Genomic DNA, 20,684 nt, shown 5'->3' on the forward strand with positions numbered 1-20,684 from the left:
CCTCCCTGGGCGGTGACCACAGGGGGGACATGGCCAGAGGGGACCGCAGGGGACAGGAGTGACCAAGAGTTCCCACCCGGATATCCCGGGCATTGACCGCAGGAATCCCTGAGAATTCCCACCGAGAATTCCCAAGCATTCCCCCTGAGAATTCCAGAACATCCCCCCCCCCGACAATTCCCGAGCATTCCCACCCAGAATTGCCAAAAAATTCCAGAACCCACGGCCTTTAAACCGCTGGATTTTATTCCAACAGCTCCGGGAGGAGGCCAAGGGGGGGTTGGAAATAAAAATCCCCGGAGCCGGGAAATCCCTGGATTCCCATGGGGACCTCGGAGCCTCCAGAGCCACCGCCTGGAGGGGACCAAAGTGTCCCCAAAGTGTCCCCAAGGGGGTCCCGCCCCGTCTTCCTTCATGCCCTCGCTTTGGGAATTTTTTCCCAGGGAGCAGCCGCATCCCAGGACTGATCCGGCTGGAATTCCAGGGCTGCCCCCAGAGCTGATCCCAGGTCGGCACCAATCCCGGACCCGATCCCGGTGCTGCCGCCGCCAGAATTCCCAGGAATCAGCAGGAGCTGGTCTGCAGGTTGGCCTCGTTGAGCAGGGAGGCGATGGCCGAGGGGCCGGAGCCGAATTCCTCATCCGAGCTCAGCCGCTCGTCCTGGAGCGCGGAATCCACGGCTCTGCGCCTGCGCACGGGAAAACCCCCTCAGCCCTCGATCTCCCACGGATTCCAGAGCTTTCCCATGGATTCCAGAGCTTTCCCATGGATTTGGGACCTTCTCCATGGGTTCCGGGCTTTTCCAGGCAGGAATTTTCCTTACCAGGCCTCCTTTTCCAGGGATTTCAGGCGCTGCTGGAGCTGCTCGTTGAGCTCGTGCTGCTCCTCCAGCTCCCGCTGGGTTTTTTTCCGGGAATTTTCCAAGCGCTCGATTTCCTCCTCGGCCTCGTCCACCTGGCGCTTCAGGGCCTTCACGCGCAGGCTCAGCTGGGAATTCCAGGGATTTGGGATTGGGAATGGGGCCCTGGCCGTGCCCCAGGCCAGGCTGGAGCAGCCTGGGATGGGGGAGGTGTCCCCGCCCTTGGAATTGGGGTGGCACTGGATGGGGTTTAAGGTTCCTTTCCATCCCAAACCATTCCGGGATCCCCAGGGCTGGCTCAGATGGGATTTTAGGGATAAATCCCGGACCCTGGCCCGGGTTATTCCATGGATTTGCCATCCCTGGAAGCTCTGGGGGGGATTCCCGACCCACCTGGTCCTTCTGGTTGCTGCTGCTCTGCCGCTCGTCGTCGATCTGGATCGACAATTCCTTGATTTTCCGCTCCAGCTTCCGGTTGGAGGAGAGCAGGACGTTCTTTTCCCTACGGCAAATGGGGTGGGAGAGGGGATTCCGTGGACTTCCCGTCCTTTGGAGCCGCCTGGGATGGTGGGAGCTGTCCCTGCCCTTGGATCTGTAGGGATCTTTTCCATCCCAAACCAGTCCAGGATTCCCTGGGCTGCTTTAATGGGATCTTTGGGATAAATCCCGGAGCCTGGCCCAGGTTATTCCATGGACGCCTCCCAAATCCAAGCTGCACCACCCCAAACCACCAGAAATCTCCCTTTTCCCATGGAATTAAAACCCCAACAACTTTTAAACCATTCCGGGGGAAACCGCCCCCAAAAAACCCCCCGGATTTGGGATTTGGGGTTTGGGGTTTGGGATTTGGGATCCGGTACCTTTCCTCCACCTGGAGCTGATCCCGGAGCTCTTCCAGCTGCGATTCCAGCTGGGAAACGCTGCTCCCGGGCCTCTGCTGCCCCTCGGAAGCGGCCAGCCGGTTCTTCAGCTCCTTATTCTGGGAATTCCCAAAAAAACCCCGATTATCCCGGCTTTTTCCCCATTTTTTCCGAGTTTCCCAAAGGGGAGGGCGGGGAATTCCAGGAATTCCTTATGTAACGCGTGAGTCAGGAAGGGTTTTCCAAGGAGGAGCCGGGGTTGTGTAATGGGAATTAACTGGGATAAACTGGGAATTCTGGGATTTATCGGGATCGACGCCATTTTCCTGCGCTGGGATCCTCATCCCTGCAAATCCCGTGGATTTCAGCTCTTAAATCCCAAAAAATTCCCCAAAAAAATCCCCACGAATCAGTGCCAACTCCTCTGTGTTTTTCTTGGAATTCCAGTGGGAATGGGAATGGCTCCAGAGAGGCTGGATCCCAAAACGTTTGGCTCCTTAGGGAATGACGGATTGGGAAGGTGAGTCCTGGCAGGAGAAGGGGTGGGGAAGCGCTGGGAAAAGTGGGAATTCTGTGGGAAAAGCCCTGGGAAAGGGCAGAGAGCCCCAAAAATCGGGATTGGGAATTTTGGAAAGGAGAAGGAAAAGCAGGAAAAGCAGGAAAACTCCTCGGAATCCTGATTCCATTCCCGGGGATGCTTTTCCTGGAGTTCCTTATGGAATCAAGGATCCCTCTGGGCCATTCCCGCCGGGATTTGGGGCTGGATCCGTGGCTTTTCCCGGGATTTTCCGCACCTGGCGCTCCAAGGAGGATTTGTCACATTCCAGGTCCTGGCGGCTCGAGCGTTCCTGGAGCAGCTCCGCCCGGAGTTGGTCGATCTGGGAATGAGGACACGGAAAATTCTGGATTTTCCATGGATTTTCCATGGATTTTCCTCACCCCGAAACACCGGGATCCAGCGCATCCCAAAATTCCCGACCCCACGGTAATTGGTAACTCCAAACCCCCACAAAAAGGAGGAATTTGGGGTCATTCCCAAAAAAAATTCCAGGGAAGCTGGGATTGGGTTTTCCAGTGGAGGGGTTAAACTGGTGGAACTGGGATTTCGGGAATGGGGTTGGATCCGCAGGGATGCTCTGGGATTTGTAGGAAAAGGATCCCCTGGGGTGATTCCCAGCTGGAAAAACAGGAAAATCTGGGAAGATTCCCATTTTATGCCCTGGTCACGGCCTCAGGGGTGGGAATTTCCGGGAAAAGCATTCCTGGGGTGATTCCCGGATGGAAAAATGGGAAAAGGACCCATTTTATGCCTCAGAATTTTTGGGAAAAAGTAGGGAATAAAGGTTGGGAAGAGCCTGGAGTCTGTCAGGATTTAATCCCCGAATTCCTGCCCAAACAAAAAATTCCTGGGAATTTCTTTTGGGAATCTTTTTTCCCCTTTCCCAACCTGTTCCAGTCCCCATTCCCGCCCAACTGACCATTCCCGACTGGAATTTTTGGATGGATCCTTGAGGATTCATTAACGGGGTTGGAATTCCCAGAGGATCCGACTTTTCCCGGGATGAGAATTCCTGGAATTCCCAGCATTTACCTGATCCCGGCTCCGGTTCACTCGCTCCGTCAGCAGCTCCACCGAGCTCCGCTCCTCGTCCAGCTCCAATTCCAGGCGCTTGGATTTGTCCTGCCGGGAATTCGGGATGGGAAAGGGGCGGATTGGGGCTTGGGCATCCCGAGGGAATGAGGGGGTGGAGAGGGAACATCCTGGAATTCCGGAGGGAAAGGGATTTGTGGGAAAAGTGGTTTAATCCTGGGAAAAATCTGGGAACGGTCCTGGGATTTGGGGGGTGTTGGGATGTGGGACAGGGCAGCTCCCACCAATCCATGGGGGAACAACCCTTTGGAATGGGGGGAAAACACCGGGAAAAACCCCTCTGGAATATGGGAAAAAAATGGGAAAAAACCCTGTGGAATATGGGAAAAAGCCGGGAAAAGCCGCTCTGGAAATGCAGGAATACACCGGGAAAAAATCCATTGGAATGCGGGGAAACACCGGGAACCCCCAGACCCTAAAAACCTTCGGGAATGCAGCCCCATCCCGGCTTTTCCCGGCCCTGGGAATGCCGGCCCCGCTCTGCCCCTCCGTGTCCATCCCCAGCACTGCAAGGGAATTTTTGGGGAATTTTTCCCGGGAATTTTTCGGGAATTCCCACCTCCAGCGCCTTGGAATGCCGGGCTCGCTCGTCCTGGGATCGCTTCCGGTTTTCCAGCTCCTGCTCCAGGTTCTGGAGCCTCTGGAGCAGCAGCTCCTTATCCAGGAGGATTTGATCCCGCTCTTCCTGGTTTTCCTGGAGCGCCTGCTTGAGCCGGGAAACCTGCGGGAAAAATGGGAATTCCCCAAAAATTCCCAGCTGGATTTTTCCCGAAAATTCTCAGAACTCATGGAAAAAGTGGGTCTGATTCCCAACAAACCTCATCCTGGAGCTTCCCGAGGTTTTGTTGGATTTTTTCCACCTCGGTGCCGCGGTCCTTGGCCATTTTTTGGGAATCCGTGAGTTCCCGCCGGGATTTTTCCTTTAATTCCTCCAGCTGGGATCGGAGCGCGGCCAGGGAGCTCTGGGATTCCGCCGCCATCTGCTCCAGCTGCCAGGAAAACGGGAATTTGGGGATTGGGAATTTTATAGGATGGAGGGAACGGCCTGGATGATCCCAAAAAATGGGATTGGGGTCTGGGATATCAGGGATGGTGATCCCGGGGTTTTATGGAGTTTTCCAGGATTTTGGGAAGGGTAAATCCCAAATGGCTCTGCCTGGAATTCTGGATCCGTGCCCGAATCCAAAGAGGGATCTTGGAGATTCCCATTCCAGGTGTTGAAAAACCAAATCCAGGCCCAAAATCCCAAATCCAGGCCCGAAATCCTGGATTTCTCCCCAAACCCAACCGGGGAATCGCAGAGATCCCAATCCCAGGTGTCCCGGCACTTGATATCCCACAAACCGGAGATTTCAGGATGGGGAAACCCCAGAATTCCATGAAAACCCCCAGAATTCCACGGCAAAAAGCCCCGGAATCTCTTCCCGAACCTCCTTGTTGAGCTTTTCCGTGGAGCGATCCAGGAGCCGCTTCTGCTCCTCCAGCTCGGCCTTGGAGCGCCGGAGCTGCTCCCGCTGGAGCTGCTCGTCCCGGAGCGCCGATCCCGCATCCCGCAGCTCCCGCTCCAGCCGCGCCCGGCCCCGCTCCGCCTCCTCCAGCCGCGCCTCCAGGGATCTCTGGGATAAGCGCAGGTCCTGCTCCCGCTCCTGGGATTCGCCCAGCGACTCCTCCAGGCGCCGGCGCTCGGCCTGCGGAGAGGGAGCCGCTGGGGCCGGGGGCTTTGGGGGATGGTTTGGGGTTGGATCCCTCGGGATGGGCGGATCCAGGGGATTTTAGGGGAAAATTCGGGCTGTGTCCATTGGGATGAGCAGATCCAGAGGGTTTGGGGTTGGATTCATCGGGATGAGACCGTGGCGGGTGGATCCAAAGGGATCTGTGGGATTTCCGGGACAATCCTGGTACCTCCAGTTTGGCCACCTTCTCCCGGAGCCGGGCCTGGGCCCCTTCCCAGTTTTCCCCGCGGCGCTCGGATTCCTTCAGCTGCGATTCCAGGCCCTGGAATTCCCGGCCCAGCTCCTCGTGCTGCTCCCGCAGCTCCCCCAGCCGCGATTCCAGAACCTTCCGCGCCTGCTCCGACGCCTCCCGCGCCGATTCCAGGGAGAGCCGGGCCTGGGGGGGGCACAGCCAGAGGGATTTGGGGATTTTTGTGGGAATTTCTGTGGGATTTTTAGGAGATTTAGGAGCCTTTGGGGGGTGGATTTTGGGAGGGATTTTTGGGAGATTTTGGTGGGATTTTTCAGGGATTTTTGGGGGAAAATTTGGGGCTGCATCCATTGGGATGTAGAGTCGATCCAGAGGGTTTGGGGCTGGATCCGTTGGGATGAGCCCACAGCAGGTGGATCCAGAGGGGTTTTAGGGATTTTTGTGGGAGTTTTGGGAGATTTTCTGGGATTTTTTTGGGATAGTTTGGGCTGACCCCACAACGAGCACCCCCAGGGCCCCAAATTCCCGATTCCCACGAATCCCACCCCGGGAATCCCTTCCCTGTGCCCACCCCTCACCCTGGCGGCCTCATCCCGCTCCTCCTGGAGCTTCTCCAGATCCTTCCGGAGCCTCTCCAGCTCCAGCTCCTGGTTGGAAACCTCATCCCGCAGGGATGCCCGGAGCTCCCGCTCCTTCTCCAGCTCCTCCCGCGCTTCCCGCAGCTCCTGGGATGGCAGAGAGGTGGGAAAAAAATCCTGAATTTTGGGGGAAAAAATCCCAAATCCTCGGGGGAAAAATCCTGAATTTTGAGGAAAAAATCCCAGATTTCTCCCACCTTCCGGAGCGCCTCCAGCTCTTTGGGATCCGCGGCGCAGCTCCGAGCTTGATCCAAATCTTCCCGAGTGGCCTGGAAGCGTTCCCGGAGTTCCCGGAGCTCCTCCTCGAATTCCTCCCGCTCCAGCTTTGCCTGGAGCAGCCTGGATCCCAAAAACCCCCGAAATCCCCTTTATCCCAAAATCCCAATCCCAGATCCCAGAGCCCCAACCCCATTTTATTGGGATTTAGAGTGGAAAATCCCAGAGAATCCCAAAATTTGGAGCTTTCCAAACCTTCCAGAGCTCCAGATCCCGCCCCATCCCCTGGGTTTTTTGGGATTTGGGGTGGAAAATCCTGGAAAATCCCCAAATTCGGAGCTCCTGGAGCTCCAGGACTCACTCCTGCTTGGAATTCCGAAGCTCTTCCTTGTTTTTCTGGGACAGTTCCCGCCAGTGCTCCGTCTCCTCCGCGCTCTCCTCCAGCTCCCGCTGCAGGTTCCGCACCAGAGTTCCCAACTTTTCCCGCTCCGACTCCAGGCTGGATTTTTCCTGCACGGAAGTGATGAGATCCCAAAAAAATTCTCAGGGAATTCCACCCAAAATATGCACGAAATCAGTGCTGATCCCACGGAATCTCCAGAGGGGCTTTTCCTGATATTTTCCCCTCTGGAATGGGGAAAAACACTGGGAAAAACCCTTTGGAATACGGGAAAAAGCTGGGGAAAACCACTCTGGAATGAGGGGGAAAACCCCGGGAAAAGCCCCTCTGGAATGGGGAGAAAACCCCGGGAAAAGCCCTGTTCCTGGGATAATTCCCAGATGGAAAAATGGGAAAAACTCCCATTTTACCCGCTGGTTGCAGCCAGAGGGGTGGGAATTCCTGGGAAAAGCATCCCTGGGAGTGGGACCCCAAAAAATCCACCTCAGGACCACCGAAAGTGGGAATTTTGGGAGCCCAGGACCCTCAGAATTCCTTCAGCCAGGAATTTTGGGACACCAGGACCCTTTCCAGGGCCCAAATCCTGCAGAAATGGGGCCGGAATTGTGATTCCCCAACGGGACGAATTTGGAGCGGGACGATGACCCCAAACCCAGCTCGGAACCCCTTAAACCGGGAATTCTGGCACCCCAGCACCCATCCCGGAATTCCCGACCTCCGAGGCCTCCTCCAGGCCCCTCCGGAGCCGCTCCAGGTCCCCCTGGCACTGCAGCCGCAGCTGCTCCAGCTCCCGGTCGTGCGCGGCCACCTCGTCCTTGAGGGCCCCTTTGAGCGCCGCCAGCTCCCGCTCCTGGCGCCGCCGCGAGCCCAGAACCTCCTCCAGCTCCTGCCGCGATTCCAGCAGCTCCTGGGAACGCCGGAAAAGCCGCGTCGGGGCACGTGGGGGCCTTTTGGGGCCGCTTCGGGGGAATTGGGGTGGCTACGGGGGCGTATGGGGAGGGTCGGCGGAGGTTTTGAGGGGGTTTGGGGGGGATTTTAGGGGGTTGTGGGGTGGTTCTGAGCGTTTTTATGGGGTTTGGGGAGGTTCTTAGGGGTTTTAGGGGTTTTTTGGTGGGGGTTTAGCATTTTTAGGAGGTTTCGAGGGGTTTTACGGGGGTTTTTAGAGGCTTTGGGGGTTTTTAGCGTTTTAAGTAGGTGTTTTAGGGTTTTGGAGGCACCTGGTAGAGGCTCTGGGTGTCGGGGTGGGTTTTGGGGTCGAGGTGGAGCTGCCCCTCGAGGTGGCCCAGCCGCTCCTCCAGCTCCTCCTTGGAGGATCTCAGCTCGCTCAGCCTGCGGGAAATAAAGGGTTAATGGGGGGGGGGGGGGGGGGGGGGGGGGAGCCTTTGAGGTTTTTTAGGGTTATGAGGGGATTTCGGGGGTGTATGGGGGAGTCTTTGGGGGCATTGGGGTGATTTTTGGGGTTCTAGAGGGTTTTTGGGGCTTAGGGGGGATTAGGGGCGGTTATGGGGTCTTTGAGGGTTAAGGGGATTGTGGGGGCGGCTTTGTGATCTGTAGGGGCTGTGGGAGTTATAGGGCGGTTTATGGGGTCAGCCCCATCCCTGACCACTTAGGGCCATCCCGAAGGGACAACGGGGGTCCCACGGTGACCCCAACCCCCCAAAGGGCCACCCCAGAGATGTCCCCAACCCTTTAAGGGACCCCAATTACTCGGCCAAGCTTCGCTGCAGCTCCTGGGATTTCCTCTCCAGAGCCCCCCGGAGCCGCTGGATTTGGGATTGCGGCGATTCCGGAGCCCCGACGGAATTCTGGGAGATCGGGGACATTGGGGACGTTGGGGACATTGGGGACGTTGGGGACATCCCGCCCGAAAATCCCAAATCCAGCCCAGAAGGGCACCCCAGCATTTCCCATAAATGAGGGATTTGGGATCACTGATCCCAAAAAAACGGGAAAGAAGAGATCTGCTCCTCACTCCCTCAGGGATGGGATTTGGGATCCCAAATCCATCCCAAATCCACCCCAAATCCATCCCAAATCCACCCCAAATCCACCCCAAATCCACCCCAAATCCATCCCAAATCCATCCCAAATCCATCCCAAATTCACCCCAAATCCACCCCAAATCCACCCCAAATTCACCCCAAATCCACCCCAAATTCACCCCAAATCCACCCCAAATCCATCCCGTATCTCTCCCAAATCCATCCCAAACCCATCCCAAGCCCATCCCAATTCCTGGGACTTTTGGGATCCCCCAAGCCCCGGGAATTCTCCCGCTCACCGCCAGCTCCTGGAATTTTTCCAGCAGCTGCGAGGTTTTCCTCTTCAGGGAAATTTCGCTCTCGGTGCTCCTGGTTTGGGGTTGGATTTGGGGGAAAATATTTGGGAACTGGGTCATGGAAGGAGTGGGAATTGCTGCTGAATTCCCCAAATCCTGGATTTGGGAACATTCCTAAAACACCCCATAAAATCCCAGGGAAGCTTTGGGAAAAGGGTTGGGAATTATGGGATGCTCATGGAGGGTTTAGGGGGATTTTAGGGGGGTTTTAGGGGGGTTTTAGGGGGGTTTTAGGGCCTCACCCCTCCTTCAGGATGCTGTAAATGAGCTCCTTGGGGTTCTCGCTGCCGCCCAATTCCCGCTGATCCCGCAGCAAATCCGGGGTGGATTTGAGCTTCCAAGAAAGAATAAAAACCCCATTGCAGCCGGGGAAAAAAACCAATTTTATGGGGAAAACCCCCCCAATGTTATAGGAAAAAAAAAAAATTATAGGAATTTTGTAGGATTCCCCCCAAATACCTGCAGCTCCACGCTCTGCTGCTCCGCACTCCCAAACTCTCTCCGTCCCCGCATTCCCGCCTCGCTCCCGGTGGGAATTTGGGGGACTTGGGGCCGGGCCCCGCTGGATTCCCGGGATTTCGGCGCATCCAGGCTCTGCGAGCGCTTCCTTTGGGAAGCGGCGGGGCCGCGGCTCCTCCTCGCCGCTCGCCCCCGGGGCAAATTCCCGTCGAATTTGCTGATCAGGGAATCCACCGAGGACAGCGGCTCCGTGTCCACCTCCCCCGGGTCCCCCGGCTCCTTGGTGCCTTCCTCGTCCCGTTTTCCAAAGTTTTTCCCACTCTGGGCGCGCGGGATCCCGCTGGGAGAAGCCGCGGTGGCACCGGGAAGGTCCCCGTGGGATTGGGATCTCCGCAGCTCCTCCGCCGAGGGTTTGGGGACACTCAGGAGCTCCTCACCCGAGGATCTGGGGACCCTCCGGGAGCCCCCGGGAATTTCCCCCTCCTCGCTGCCGCCGGAGCCGCGCCGGGGCCGCCTCCCCCCGTAGGGATTTTCGGGAAGCTCCGAATCGGATCCGCCGCTCCCGGGGGGTCCCGGCGGGGTCGGGAAGGGGGCGTCGCTTTTGATCTGCACCCCGAAAGAGTCGCCGCCTTTGTCGCCGCTGTTGAGGACCACGAAGGGCTGCCCGGCGATGCCCTGGACCCGCACGGCCACCCCGTAGGTGCCACCCTTGCCCCGCGGGGGTCTCGGGGGTCGCCGCGGCTCCTGGAGGTCGTTGATGAAGCGGATCTGGACGCCGTAATCCACGGGTTTGTCCGCCATGGCCTGGGCTGGAAAAATTGGGGAAAATTAGGGAGAATTAGGGGAAATGATCCCCGAAATCCCGGCAGCGCTTTGATAGAGGGACGCGAGCCAGAGGACGCGCGGTGCCAGCGCTGCGGCGTGCCCAGGACAGCCCCGGGCTGGAAAAAATTGGGAAAATCAGGAAAAATTAGGGGAAATGATCCCCAAAACCCCGGCAGAGCTGTGCCGGAGGGACGGGAGCCAGAGGACGCGCGGTGCCAGTTCTGCGGCGTGCCCAGGACAGCCCCGGGCTGGAAAAAGGGGTGGAAATTGGGAAAAATTGAGGAAATCGAAGCCTAAAATGCCCACAGCAGCGCTGTGCCGGAGGGACGCGAGCCAGAGACGCGCGGTGCCAGCGCTGCGGCGCGCCCAGGGTGGCACAGGACAGCCCAGGCTGGCACAGGACAGCCCAGGCTGGCACAGGACAGGGCACAGCGGCGGCAGCGCCAGCGCCGGCATCGCCCCGCTGCTCCCGGAGCGGGGAGGGGACATCGGGGACGGCGAAAATCCCCCCCCGCTCCCCCCGGCCGCAGCGGAGCCTCCCCTGCGCTGCCGCAGAGCCGCGGGCTCGGCTCCCGCTGCCTTTTTTCCCCATTTTTCCCGGTTTCCCCCGTTTTTTCCGGGTTTTCCTCGGTTTTTTCCCCGGTTTTCCCCGTTTTTTCCCCCGGTTTTCCTCGGTTTTTTCCCCGGGTTTCCCCGGTTTTCCCGGTTTTTCCCTCGGCATCAGATGAGCGGTGACATTTTGGGAGCAGCCCCAGGATGGAACCTCCCCCTCCCCGATCCCAGGGATCCTCTGGAAGCACCGGGAATGTGGCGTGGGGGGATTTGGGGATGGAAAAGCCGCGGTTCCGCCCCAAATCCCGGTTTTTCCGGGAGCAGCGGCGGCTGGGAATAAATCGGGAATGACGCGAGGAGCTGCGGGAGCCGCGCGGGTCCCAAAGGGGGTCCCCGGGGCGGGGTGGATTTTGGGATGTTTCCTGGGATTTGGGGATTTTGGGATGCGGGGATGGGTCCGGAGCGCCGGGAAAATCCCAGAAATCCCAAAGGGAAAGCGCAGAGCGCGGCTTGGGGCGGAGAATTGATCCCGGGTGGGAGAAGGGGGCGGGGAGGAGGGATGGGGTGCAAAAGAGGGATCCCAGAATCGGGATGGGATCCCAAAACGGGGATGGGGATGGAAAAGAGGGATCCCAGTGCAGATGGGATGGGATCCCTGCCCAGGGATGGGATCCCTGCGCAAGGATCCCGGCACACGGCCAGGATCCCACATCCTCCCATCACCCCGAGCCCGTGCCGAGCCCAGGGAGATCCCACAACCCCGGAATCCTGTGGGATGCAGCTTTTCCCAGGGATCCGGAGGGATTTGGCCTGGAGCCGGGCCGGACGAGCAGTTTGGGATCCCCGTCCTTGCCAAATTCCCACTGCTCCCATTCCCTGGCCCCAAGCCCCGGGAGAGCCCCTCTGAGATCACCACAAACCCCACAAATCCCTGGAACTGCAGGGGAAGGATCCCGGGAGCGGAATTCCCATTCCCTAATCCCATTATCCCTGTCCCGTGTGCCTTAAAGAGATCAGAAACTGCCACCAGCCTGAGCCATTCCCGAATCCCTAAATCCCTAAATCCCCAAATGCCATCCTGCTGCCCCTCTGGAATCACCACAAACCCCAGAAATCCCTGGAATTGCAGGGGAAGGGTCCCAGGAGAGGAATTCCCGTGTCCTGATCCCACTATCCCTGTCCCGTGTCCCCCACGGAGATCAGGAACTGCCACCAACCCGAATCCCTAAATCCCCAAATCCCTGAATCCCCAAATTCCAAAATCCCTGAATCCCTAAATCCTCGGGAATGGGGGTCTGGAAAAGCAGGAACCAACCTGAGCGGGAAATGGAGCTCAGGGAAGCGGCGCCGGCAGAAAATTGGGAATTTTCCAGGTGGCCAAAGGGCAGCGAGTGACGAGGCTGGGGCGGGGAGCGCGATCCCGATGGGAACTCCGGGCTCGGGGAGACCTTTGGATGGGCGAGGGGGCGACCGGGACACCGGCAAGGGGACCGGGAACCGGGAAGGGCCCAATCCAGATCCCGGCCTGGCACGGGAATGGAGCAGGTGGAGAATCCACGGGGTGGGAGGAGGTTGGGAATGAGGCCGGGAGCGATCCCAGATGGCCCCGGAGCCGGCCGGGAAGGGGGTTGGTATTCCCGGGATGGGAAAACCGGGACAGGATTGGATTTTCCTAAACTGGGAAAGCCAGGAGAGGATTTGCTCTTCCAGAAACCCGGGAGAGGATTTGGTTTTCCTAGGATGAGAAAAATGCGGGAGAGGATTTGATTTTCCAGAAACCTGGGAGATTATTTCATTTTTCCCAGGATAAGAAATCCAGGAGAGGATTTGATTTTCCTAAATTGAGAAACCCGGGAGACGATTTGCTCTTCCAGAAGTCCGGCAGAGGGTTGGATTTTCCCAAAATGAGAAATCCAGGAGAGGATTTTCCCCAAAATAGAAATCTGGGACGGGATTTCTCCCAAAACGAGAAATACAGGAGAGGATTTGCTCTTCCAGAATCCCGGGAGGGGATTTCATTTTCCGGGATAAGAAACCCGGGAGAGAATTTGATCTTCCCAAAATGAGGAATCCCGGACAGGATCTGCTCTTCCCAACCGCTTTTGGGATGTTCCCGGTGGGATTTGGGAATTCGGGAAGGGCCTCAGGTGAGCCAGGCCCTGGCTGGGAAATCTCCCAGGAATTCCTCCCTCCTCCTGGAAAAGCTCCAGCTCCAGGAGCCGCCCCACATTCCAGGCTGGAAAAGCCGCCCGAGGAAAAAGGGATTTCACCGGAAAACCGCATGGAAAAAAGCAGGGAAAGGGAATTTCGGGGCTAAAACCAACCCAAATAATGGGAATTATCCAGGAGGGTGACCAAAAAAACCCCCTGGATCCCACCCGGGGGACGGGGATGGGGTCGGGAGAGGCTGTCCCGGCCCCTCTGGAACGGCGGAGTTTCGGGAATTTCGGGGTGGCCGGGAGCCAGCGGCGCCCGGGGCGAGGCACAAAGAGCCTTTTGTGCCTCCGGCGCAACCCAGAAAAAGTTGTTTTGCAATTCCCAGAGCGGCTGGAAAACAGGGAGGGCGGGGGGGGGGGGAAGCTGGAGCTGCTTTTCCAGCCTCCTTTTCCAGGATTTTTTTCCTCCTCCTCGGGTCACGCAGGGAATTTCAGCACCGGGATTTCGGGGATGGAGGGAGGGAGGCCCTGAGGTCAAAATCGAGCTGGTCGGTCCCAGAAAAGGGAGGAAAAAATGCTGGATTATCCCAAAGAATTCCCAAAATAGCTGCGTTTGGATCCTGGCAATACTTAGGAATATAAATTTTCCCAAATCGAGCTCCAAATTATCCCAAATTATCCCAAACCTCTTCCAGCCCGGCTGATTTTGGCTCCTGGCACCATTTAGGAATCCAAATTTTCCCAAATCGAGCTCCTCAACCCCAGAAAAGGGAGAGAAAAAAGCTGGGTTATCCCAAAGCATTCCCAAAATAGCTGGGTTTGGCTCCTGGCCCCATTTAGGATGTTCCCAGCAAGGTTTTCCCAAAATTCTGCCCCATTCCCGAGTCCATGAGGCCCAAATAGAGCTCCAAACTATCCCAAATTATCCCAAACCTCTTCCGGCCCGGCTGGCTTTGGCTCCAGGCGATATTTGGGATCTTTCCCAAAATTCTGCGCCCTCGGCTCCTCCCCGAGTTCGCTCCCGGGCGCTGTTTGGGGCCAAAGTCCGGGATTTTGGAGCCGTACCCGGCTGCAGGACCGGCTTTTCCTGCTTTTCCTGCTCCTGCCGGGGCCGAAACCCGAGACCGGGGCGGGGTGACAATGGGTGACAGTGGGTGGCACCGGGTGACAACGAGACCCAGGGGGATGGGAAAGGGATTTTCACCTGGAAAAGGGGGCGGGGGTGGGAGCTGCACACGGAAAAAGGGTCGGGACAGAGATTTCCAGCTGGAAAAAGGGTCGGGAGTGGGATTTTCCGCTGGAGAAAGGGTTGGGAGGGCGATCTGCACACGGAAAAAGGGTCAGGAGAGGGGTGTCAATCTGGGATAAGGGTCAGGACAGGGATTTCCACCCGGGATAAGGGTCGGGACAGGGGTATCCAGCTGGAAAAAGGGTCAGGAGGGCGATATTCATTTGGGATCAGGGTCAGGACAGGGATATCCTGCTGGAAAAGGGGTTGTGAGAGGGGTTTTCAGCTGGAAAAGGGTCGGGAGTGGGATTTTCACCCGGAAAATGGGGCGGGAGAGGGATTTGCACCTGGAAAAAGGGTCAGGAGTGGGATATCCATTTGGGATCAGGTTCGGGAGAGGGATTTCCATTTGGGATCGGGGTCAGGAGAGGGATTTCCGTTTGGGATCAGGACAGGGATAACCATTTGGGATCGGGACAGGAGTATCCATCTGGGATCAGGATCAGGAACATCCATCTGAGATCAGGATCATCCCTCAGGTGCCGCCCGCCAGGCTCCCTCCCGAGCTGAATTCCAAGAATTCCATCCCAGCCCCTGCAGCGTTCCCGGGTTAATCATCAACCCCAAATCCAGGAAAATCCAGTTCCAGCCGCTTCCAGGGAAAACAAAATCCCGGTCCCGGCCGGCCCCAAAGTGTCCCCGCCGTGTCCCCCCGGCGTCACCGCCGGGATCCATTTACAGTTTCCAAGGAAATCGAGCCCTTGAAACCGGAGCCCTTTGGATAAAATTCCCCAGGTGGGAGCGAGGAAAAGCCTCGGGATAACCGGGAATGAGGAATGATCCCAATTCCCCGGACCCCAAAAGCGCTGCGGGGTTTGGGGTCGCTCTGGGTTCGACCCGAATTCCTCATCCCGGAGGGGCTTGCCCCGGATTCCATCCCGGATCTCATCCCGAATTTCCCCATCCCGAGGAACTCGCCCCAAATTCCATCCCGAGAAATTCACCCCGAATTCAGTCCCGGATCTCACCCTAAACTCCAGCCGGGATTTCACCCCGAATTCCCCACGCCGAGGAATTTGCCCCAAACTCCGGGGGGGAGCCCGGGAGCGGGAACGGAAACCCGGGAATGAGCGCCCGGGAATCGGAACGCGGCAATCTGGGGGCGGGGGAGAACCAAGCGTCCTGGTGGAGGGTGCCCCGTGTTTGGGGGGTCCCCAGGGCGCTGCCCCCTCCCCGAGCACCGAGGGCTCCGTGAGGTGCCCCGAGCTGCCCCAGCCTCAGCTCGCACCGCACCCAGCGCGTTTCCCAGCAGTTTATTGAGTTGGGGGCCCCGGGGGGGGGGCCGGGGACCCCCGAGAAGGGGTTGTGGGGGGTCAGAAGCGCCGCTCGGCGTCGGGGACGCGGCCGTCGCGCAGCTCCCGCAGCCGCCGCAGCACCCGCGGCAGCTCCAGCTCGCCGAGCTGCCGGTTCTCCCGGGTCCGGACGCTGACGGTGCCGCGCTCCCGCTCCCGCCGCCCCACCACTGCGGGGGCACGGCCGTCGGCGGCGGCTCGGGGTCCCCGCGCCCCCCGGCCTGCACCGGCACCCCCCAAGCGCAGCAACCCCCCCACCCCCGGGGGACACGGGGGGTCCCAGGAGTGTCTGCGGGGGGGTCCCAGAGCAGTCCCGGAGGGCTCAAAGGAGGTCCCAGAGGGGATGGGGGTGTCAGAGGGGCCCTGGGCAGGGGGTCCCTAAAACGGCCCTGGGGAGTTCCCGAATGGATCTCAGGGGGGTCCCAAGGGGGGGAGTGAGCTCCAGGAATCCCAGGGGGGTCTCAGGAGGGGTCTCGGCAGATTCCTGAGGGGGTCTCAGAGTGGTGCTGGGGGGTCCCAGGGGATTCCCAAAGGAGGGACCCAGGATGTCAATGGGGGTGGGGGCACGCAGCCACTCCCGGGGGGGTCCGGGGGGCTCCCGGGGGTCTGCAGGCCATGCCCCACCCTTACCCAGCTGGAAGTTGTAGTGGGCGAGTTGGGCCCGGCGGATCTTCCGTGCCAGGGTGGTCCCGGGGTCTCCGTCCAGGTCGGCCATGAGGCCCCCCCTCCTCAGCACCGCCTGCACCTGATCCCCCGGTGTCAGCGAGGGGCGCGGGGGGACATGGAGGGGTGGGACGGGGGTCGGGGGGTCATAGGGGGGTACAGGGGGAGGGGAGGACACGATGGGGGTGCTGGGGGAGCACGGCGGGGTCACACACTCACCTCCCGGGCGTAGTCCTCGACCTCAGGGGTCTGTGGGATGACCACAGCCTGCAGTGGGGACAGCCAGAGCGGCCTGGGGGTACCAAGGGTCACTGGGGGTCACTGGGGAGCACAGGGGGAACACACAGGGAGGGGGTGCCGCAGGGGCTGCGGGGGTGTCCCCGGGATGGAGGTGCCCCAAGCACGGAGGGGTCCCGGGGATCCAGAGGGTGTCCTGGGGATCGAGTGTCCCCAAAACCAGGGAGTCTCTGTCCCACGATGGGGCACCCTGGGACAGGAGTGACACCGGGGATGAGGGGGCCCAAACATCTCGGGGTGTTTCTGGGAACCGGGGGCGTCCCCGGGGATTGTGTCCCAGGGACTGGGGGTTGTCTGAAGGACTGGGGGGAGCGTGGGGTGTTTGTGGGGACCCCCTCACCATCGCCCGCCGCAGCTCTCGGCCAGCACGGCCACCATGCGCTCCACGGAGCCCAGCACGGCCCGATGGACCAGCACCGGCCGCGCCGGGCCCCCGCTCGGGCTGGGGGGAAACGGGGGTCAGGGGGGGCACGGGGGCCTTGCCCCAATACTGACACTGCCCAAATCCCCAGTTCCGCCTTCCCCACCCCAATCCTGAGACTCCCCAGCCCCGTGTCTGCCCCCCCCAATCCTGACCCCCCCGGCCCCATTTCTGTCCCTCCACCCCAATCCTGATCCCCCTCCCAACCCTGAGTTCTACCCTCCCAATCCTGACATTCCTCAATCCCAATCCTGCTCGCCCAGCCCAAATCCTGATCCCCCCACACCAATGCTGAACTCCAGCCCAATCCTGCCCCCAACAACTCCCCCAGTTCTGCCCTCCTGCCCCGATCCTGCCCCGTTCCCAATACCTGGCATATTCCAGCTCGAATCTCTCGGGCATCTGGAAATCCAGCTGGATGGTGCCACACTGGTGCTGCCGCCCCAGAGCATCCTGGATCTGGATATCGATCTGTCGGGAATAAAGGGGAGGGGGCGCTTCCAGAAGGGTCCTGGTTTGCCCCCTTTGGGGATCCCCCCTCCCCAAAATCCCTCACCTTGGGCCCATAGAAGGCGCCGTCCCCCGGGCTCAGCTCCCAGGGCTGCCCGAAATTCTGCAGGCTCCGCTCCAGCTGCTGCAGGGGCGGGTTGGGAGGGTCAGCGGGGCACAGTGCAGGGGGGCACGGTACGGGGGGCATCATCGCACCTGCTCAGCGCGATCCCAAGTTTCGGGGTCCCCCAGGAATCCGTCAGGACGCGTGGCCAGGGCCAGGCGGAAGGAAAAGCCCAGGACGGCGTAGACAGTCCGGATGAAATCCAGGGAGGAATCAATCTCGCTCTCCAGCTGGGAAAGGGGTGTCAGGGGTGCAGGTGATACGTTCTGGGGGGCCAGGAGGGGTCAGGGGGACGGGCACCTGCTCCAGCGTGCAGAAAATGTGGGCATCATCCTGCTGGAAGCGCCGGACCCGCGTCAGCCCTGTCAGGGTCCCGGGGGGCTCGTTGCGGTGCAGGACCCCAAAATCTGCCAGGCGCAAGGGCAGCTCCCGCCAGGAGCGCGGCCGGTGGGCAAACATCAGGCTGGGGACGGACAGACAGACAGGCAGAGCCCCCAGGAGCCCCATGGGCACCCCAGGACCTCGTGACTCACCAGTGGGCCGGGCAGTTCATGGGTTTAAGGGAGAGGGTCTCAGAGGCGGCAGGGACGGAGAAGATGTGGGGGCTGTAGTGCTGCCAGTGCCCCGAGAGCTCCCAGAGCTGGGGGCTGAACAGGTTGGGGGTCACCACCTCGCTGAAGCCCCTTGCCCGGTACTCGCTCTGCGGGGACAGGGACGGGGAGGACGTCAGCTCAGCCCCACAGCATCGGCCATGGGGGCAGCAGGGACTGGCAGGGGCGAGAGCCGTGGCCATTGGGGCACGCCAGGAACTGGGGGGCAACTGTGAGCAGAGGGGTCTGGGTGTGAGGGGACGGGGTGCAGTGGGGTCTGTGGGGGGCACAGGCAGGGTCTGGGTGTCACGGGGGACGCAGCGGTGCCGAGCTGTGGTGGGGACGGGGTGCAGGGAGGTCTGGGGGATGGGGTCAGGGGAAGCCGCACCCGGATGAACTCCACAAGGGCGTTGTAGACGTGGGCGCCGCGGGGCAGGAAGAAGCAGCTGCCAGGGCTGAACTTGTGGAAGAAGAAGAGCTCCTGGTCCTGCAGCGGGGAGGGCGTCACCGGGGGGTCCCCATGGCTGTGGGGGACCCCCCGGCCCCTGGCAGGGCTCACCTTCCCGATGCGGCGGTGGTCCCGCTGGGCCGCCTCGTCCTGCGCCCGCTCCCACTGCTCCAGCTCCTGAGCGCTGGGGAAGGCCACGGCGGCCACGCGCTGGAGTGACCGGCCCCCGGCCCCCCCCCACAGCGCAGCCGAGCTCTGCGGGCACAGGGGGACGTCAGCGGGGCCGGGCACGGGGCCCCCACCCGGCACCTGCTGTACGGGGGGGACGTCAGCGGGGCCGGGCACCGGGACCCCCACCCGACACCCACCGTGAGCACACGCAGGGCTCCGATCAGCCCCGTGTGCCGGAGCAGGGGCCCGCGGCAGAGCTGGAGCAGGGGGCCGCACCTGAGGGATGAAGGGACGGATGTGGGGACAGTTGTGGTGACCCACGGCCCCCCCAGTGTCCCCCGTGCTCACCTGTAGACTGTGGCCGTGGGGGATGTCACCTCCTCGAGCTGCTCCAGCTGGAATCTGTTGTGCTAAGAGAGGACAACAAAGAGGTGGGTGACGGTGGGCTCGGTGGCCTTAAAGGGGTGACACCGAGGGGGAAGTGACACCACGCTGGGGGGGAGGACCAAGGCGGCGACAGCGGCACAGGTAACACCAAACGGGGGTGACACCGGTCCCGATGAGCATCACCCTGGTTGATCCAAACCAGTCCCCAGGCTGGCCTCCCATGCCCCATCCTGAGATGCGGAGGGGATGCTCTGGGGAGGGGGGGGTCTCACCTGGAGGAGCTCGGCCAGCTGCTGGCGGGTGGCCTCGAGGCGCTCGAAGCGGTGTCGGGCACGGGCGAACGTGGCACAGGCCTCCTCCAGCGCCGGCAGCTCCACGCTCTGCACGGTCCTGGGGGCACGGGGGCACGCTGGGGACACGCCGGGGACACGCCGGGGACCCCGCGGGCACCGCGTGTGCCCCGTCCTACCTGCTGCCCATGTACACGTCGCAGAAGAAGCCGTCCTCGGTGGCCCGGGTGCTGCAAAGCGTCGCCCCGAAAAACTGCTCGGCCACCGCCCCCAGGACGCAGGCGCTGGAGCGCCAGAAAGCCTGAGGGGACATGGGGGACACAGAGGGGACACAGGGGACACAGCGGGCTGTGAGCGGAGCGGGGCGCAGGTCCGGCACCCCGGGCCCCCGGGCTCACCTCCCGCCCCTCGGGCGTGGAGAAGTCGAGCAGCTCCAAGTCGGTGTCACATTCCAGCGGCCGGTCCAGGTCCTGGAGGGTCCCGTTCACCCGGGCCACCAGCGCTGCCTCCGCCAGGCCAGCCCTGCAGGGACATCAGGGACCCTTGGGGACACCAGAGACTCCGTGGAGATACTGTGGGGACCCCGTAAACCCTGCGGGGACCCTGTGGGGATCATGGGGACCATCCCCCACAGTGGGAACCAGGGGGACACGCTGGAGACCCCGTGAACCTCGTGGGGACTCTGTGGGGACATTGAGGACACGGTGCGGACCCTACGGACCTCGTGGGGACACCTCAAAGGGCCTGGGAACCTTGACAGGACACTGCGGGGACCGTGGGGACACCCTGGGGACCCCCTGGGCCGTACCCGAGCTCCGTGGCCACCTGGAACGGGGTGGTTTGCAGGGCCCGGCCGGGCAGGCGGCGCCCGCCGGGCAGCGCGATGCGGATCGGGGTCCCGGGCGGGAGGCGGCCGCCCCCGGCCCCGCCGCCGGCCCCATCCCCGGGCCCGTCCCACCGCTCCGCCGCCGCCGCCGCCCGCAGCCGCTGGAAGAGCCGGAGGCGCTCGGGGTCCGGCCCGCACACCTGGGGACGGGGATCACCGGGGGGTCACCAGGTCGCCCGGGGCGTTACGTGGCCGGCGCGGCCTGGGGAGCGGGGGAAAGGGGCGGGGGTGGTGCCGGGGTGCCCCTGGGGCGGCGGGGGCTCCCGGGGGTCCCTCCCGAGCGCACCCGGTGCCGCCGCGGGGCTCCCGCCAGCAGCAGCCGCGGCCCCGCGCGCGCGGCCATGGCGGACGCTCCGCCCCTTCCGCCGGAACACGGCCCGGCCCGGGCTCCGCAACCCCGTGCTCCCCCCGCGGAAGCCGCATTGGACTCGCCCGCCCGTGCGGGAGCGCCGCAGGCGGGA

General features: G+C 61.3%; 2 protein-coding genes across 5 annotated transcripts; both read right to left on the bottom strand.

The window, feature by feature from the left end:
• Positions 1 to 225: 225 nt before the first annotated feature.
• On the bottom strand, positions 226 to 15,220 carry CGN (cingulin). Of its 4 annotated transcripts, none has more exons than XM_048288771.1 (20): positions 15,134 to 15,220; positions 9,345 to 10,153; positions 9,128 to 9,219; positions 8,829 to 8,898; positions 8,255 to 8,352; positions 7,765 to 7,876; positions 7,263 to 7,454; positions 6,509 to 6,657; positions 6,129 to 6,270; positions 5,872 to 6,018; positions 5,273 to 5,479; positions 4,801 to 5,058; positions 4,189 to 4,359; positions 3,930 to 4,091; positions 3,311 to 3,400; positions 2,514 to 2,597; positions 1,720 to 1,838; positions 1,253 to 1,361; positions 824 to 987; positions 226 to 688 (listed from the first exon to the last, which is right to left on the bottom strand). In XM_048288771.1, the coding sequence occupies exons 2-20, from the start codon at positions 10,143 to 10,145 to the stop codon at positions 565 to 567; spliced, it is 3,291 nt and encodes a 1,096-aa protein (XP_048144728.1). In that variant the 5' UTR covers positions 10,146 to 10,153; positions 15,134 to 15,220; the 3' UTR covers positions 226 to 564. The 4 variants fall into 4 exon arrangements, with proteins under 4 accessions (XP_048144728.1, XP_048144726.1, XP_048144725.1 ...); XM_048288769.1 differs by lacking the exon at positions 15,134 to 15,220 and adding an exon at positions 13,811 to 13,905; XM_048288768.1 differs by lacking the exon at positions 15,134 to 15,220 and adding an exon at positions 12,037 to 12,200.
• Positions 15,221 to 15,402: 182 nt separating this feature from the next.
• TARS2 (threonyl-tRNA synthetase 2, mitochondrial) lies at positions 15,403 to 20,574 on the bottom strand. Its single transcript, XM_048288772.1, has 18 exons — positions 20,510 to 20,574; positions 20,146 to 20,363; positions 19,736 to 19,859; positions 19,517 to 19,638; positions 19,320 to 19,437; positions 19,009 to 19,070; positions 18,858 to 18,936; positions 18,601 to 18,744; positions 18,430 to 18,528; positions 17,985 to 18,151; positions 17,752 to 17,914; positions 17,544 to 17,681; positions 17,395 to 17,472; positions 17,209 to 17,309; positions 16,758 to 16,859; positions 16,340 to 16,412; positions 16,088 to 16,202; positions 15,403 to 15,627 (listed from the first exon to the last, which is right to left on the bottom strand). Exons 1-18 carry the CDS (start codon positions 20,564 to 20,566, stop codon positions 15,479 to 15,481), a joined length of 2,109 nt encoding a protein of 702 aa, XP_048144729.1. The 5' UTR covers positions 20,567 to 20,574; the 3' UTR covers positions 15,403 to 15,478.
• Between the last annotated feature and the right edge of the window lie 110 nt (positions 20,575 to 20,684).

The sequence above is a fragment of the Corvus hawaiiensis genome, chromosome 29 (genome assembly GCF_020740725.1).
Source record: "Corvus hawaiiensis isolate bCorHaw1 chromosome 29, bCorHaw1.pri.cur, whole genome shotgun sequence".
NCBI classification, from domain to species: domain Eukaryota; kingdom Metazoa; phylum Chordata; class Aves; order Passeriformes; family Corvidae; genus Corvus; species Corvus hawaiiensis.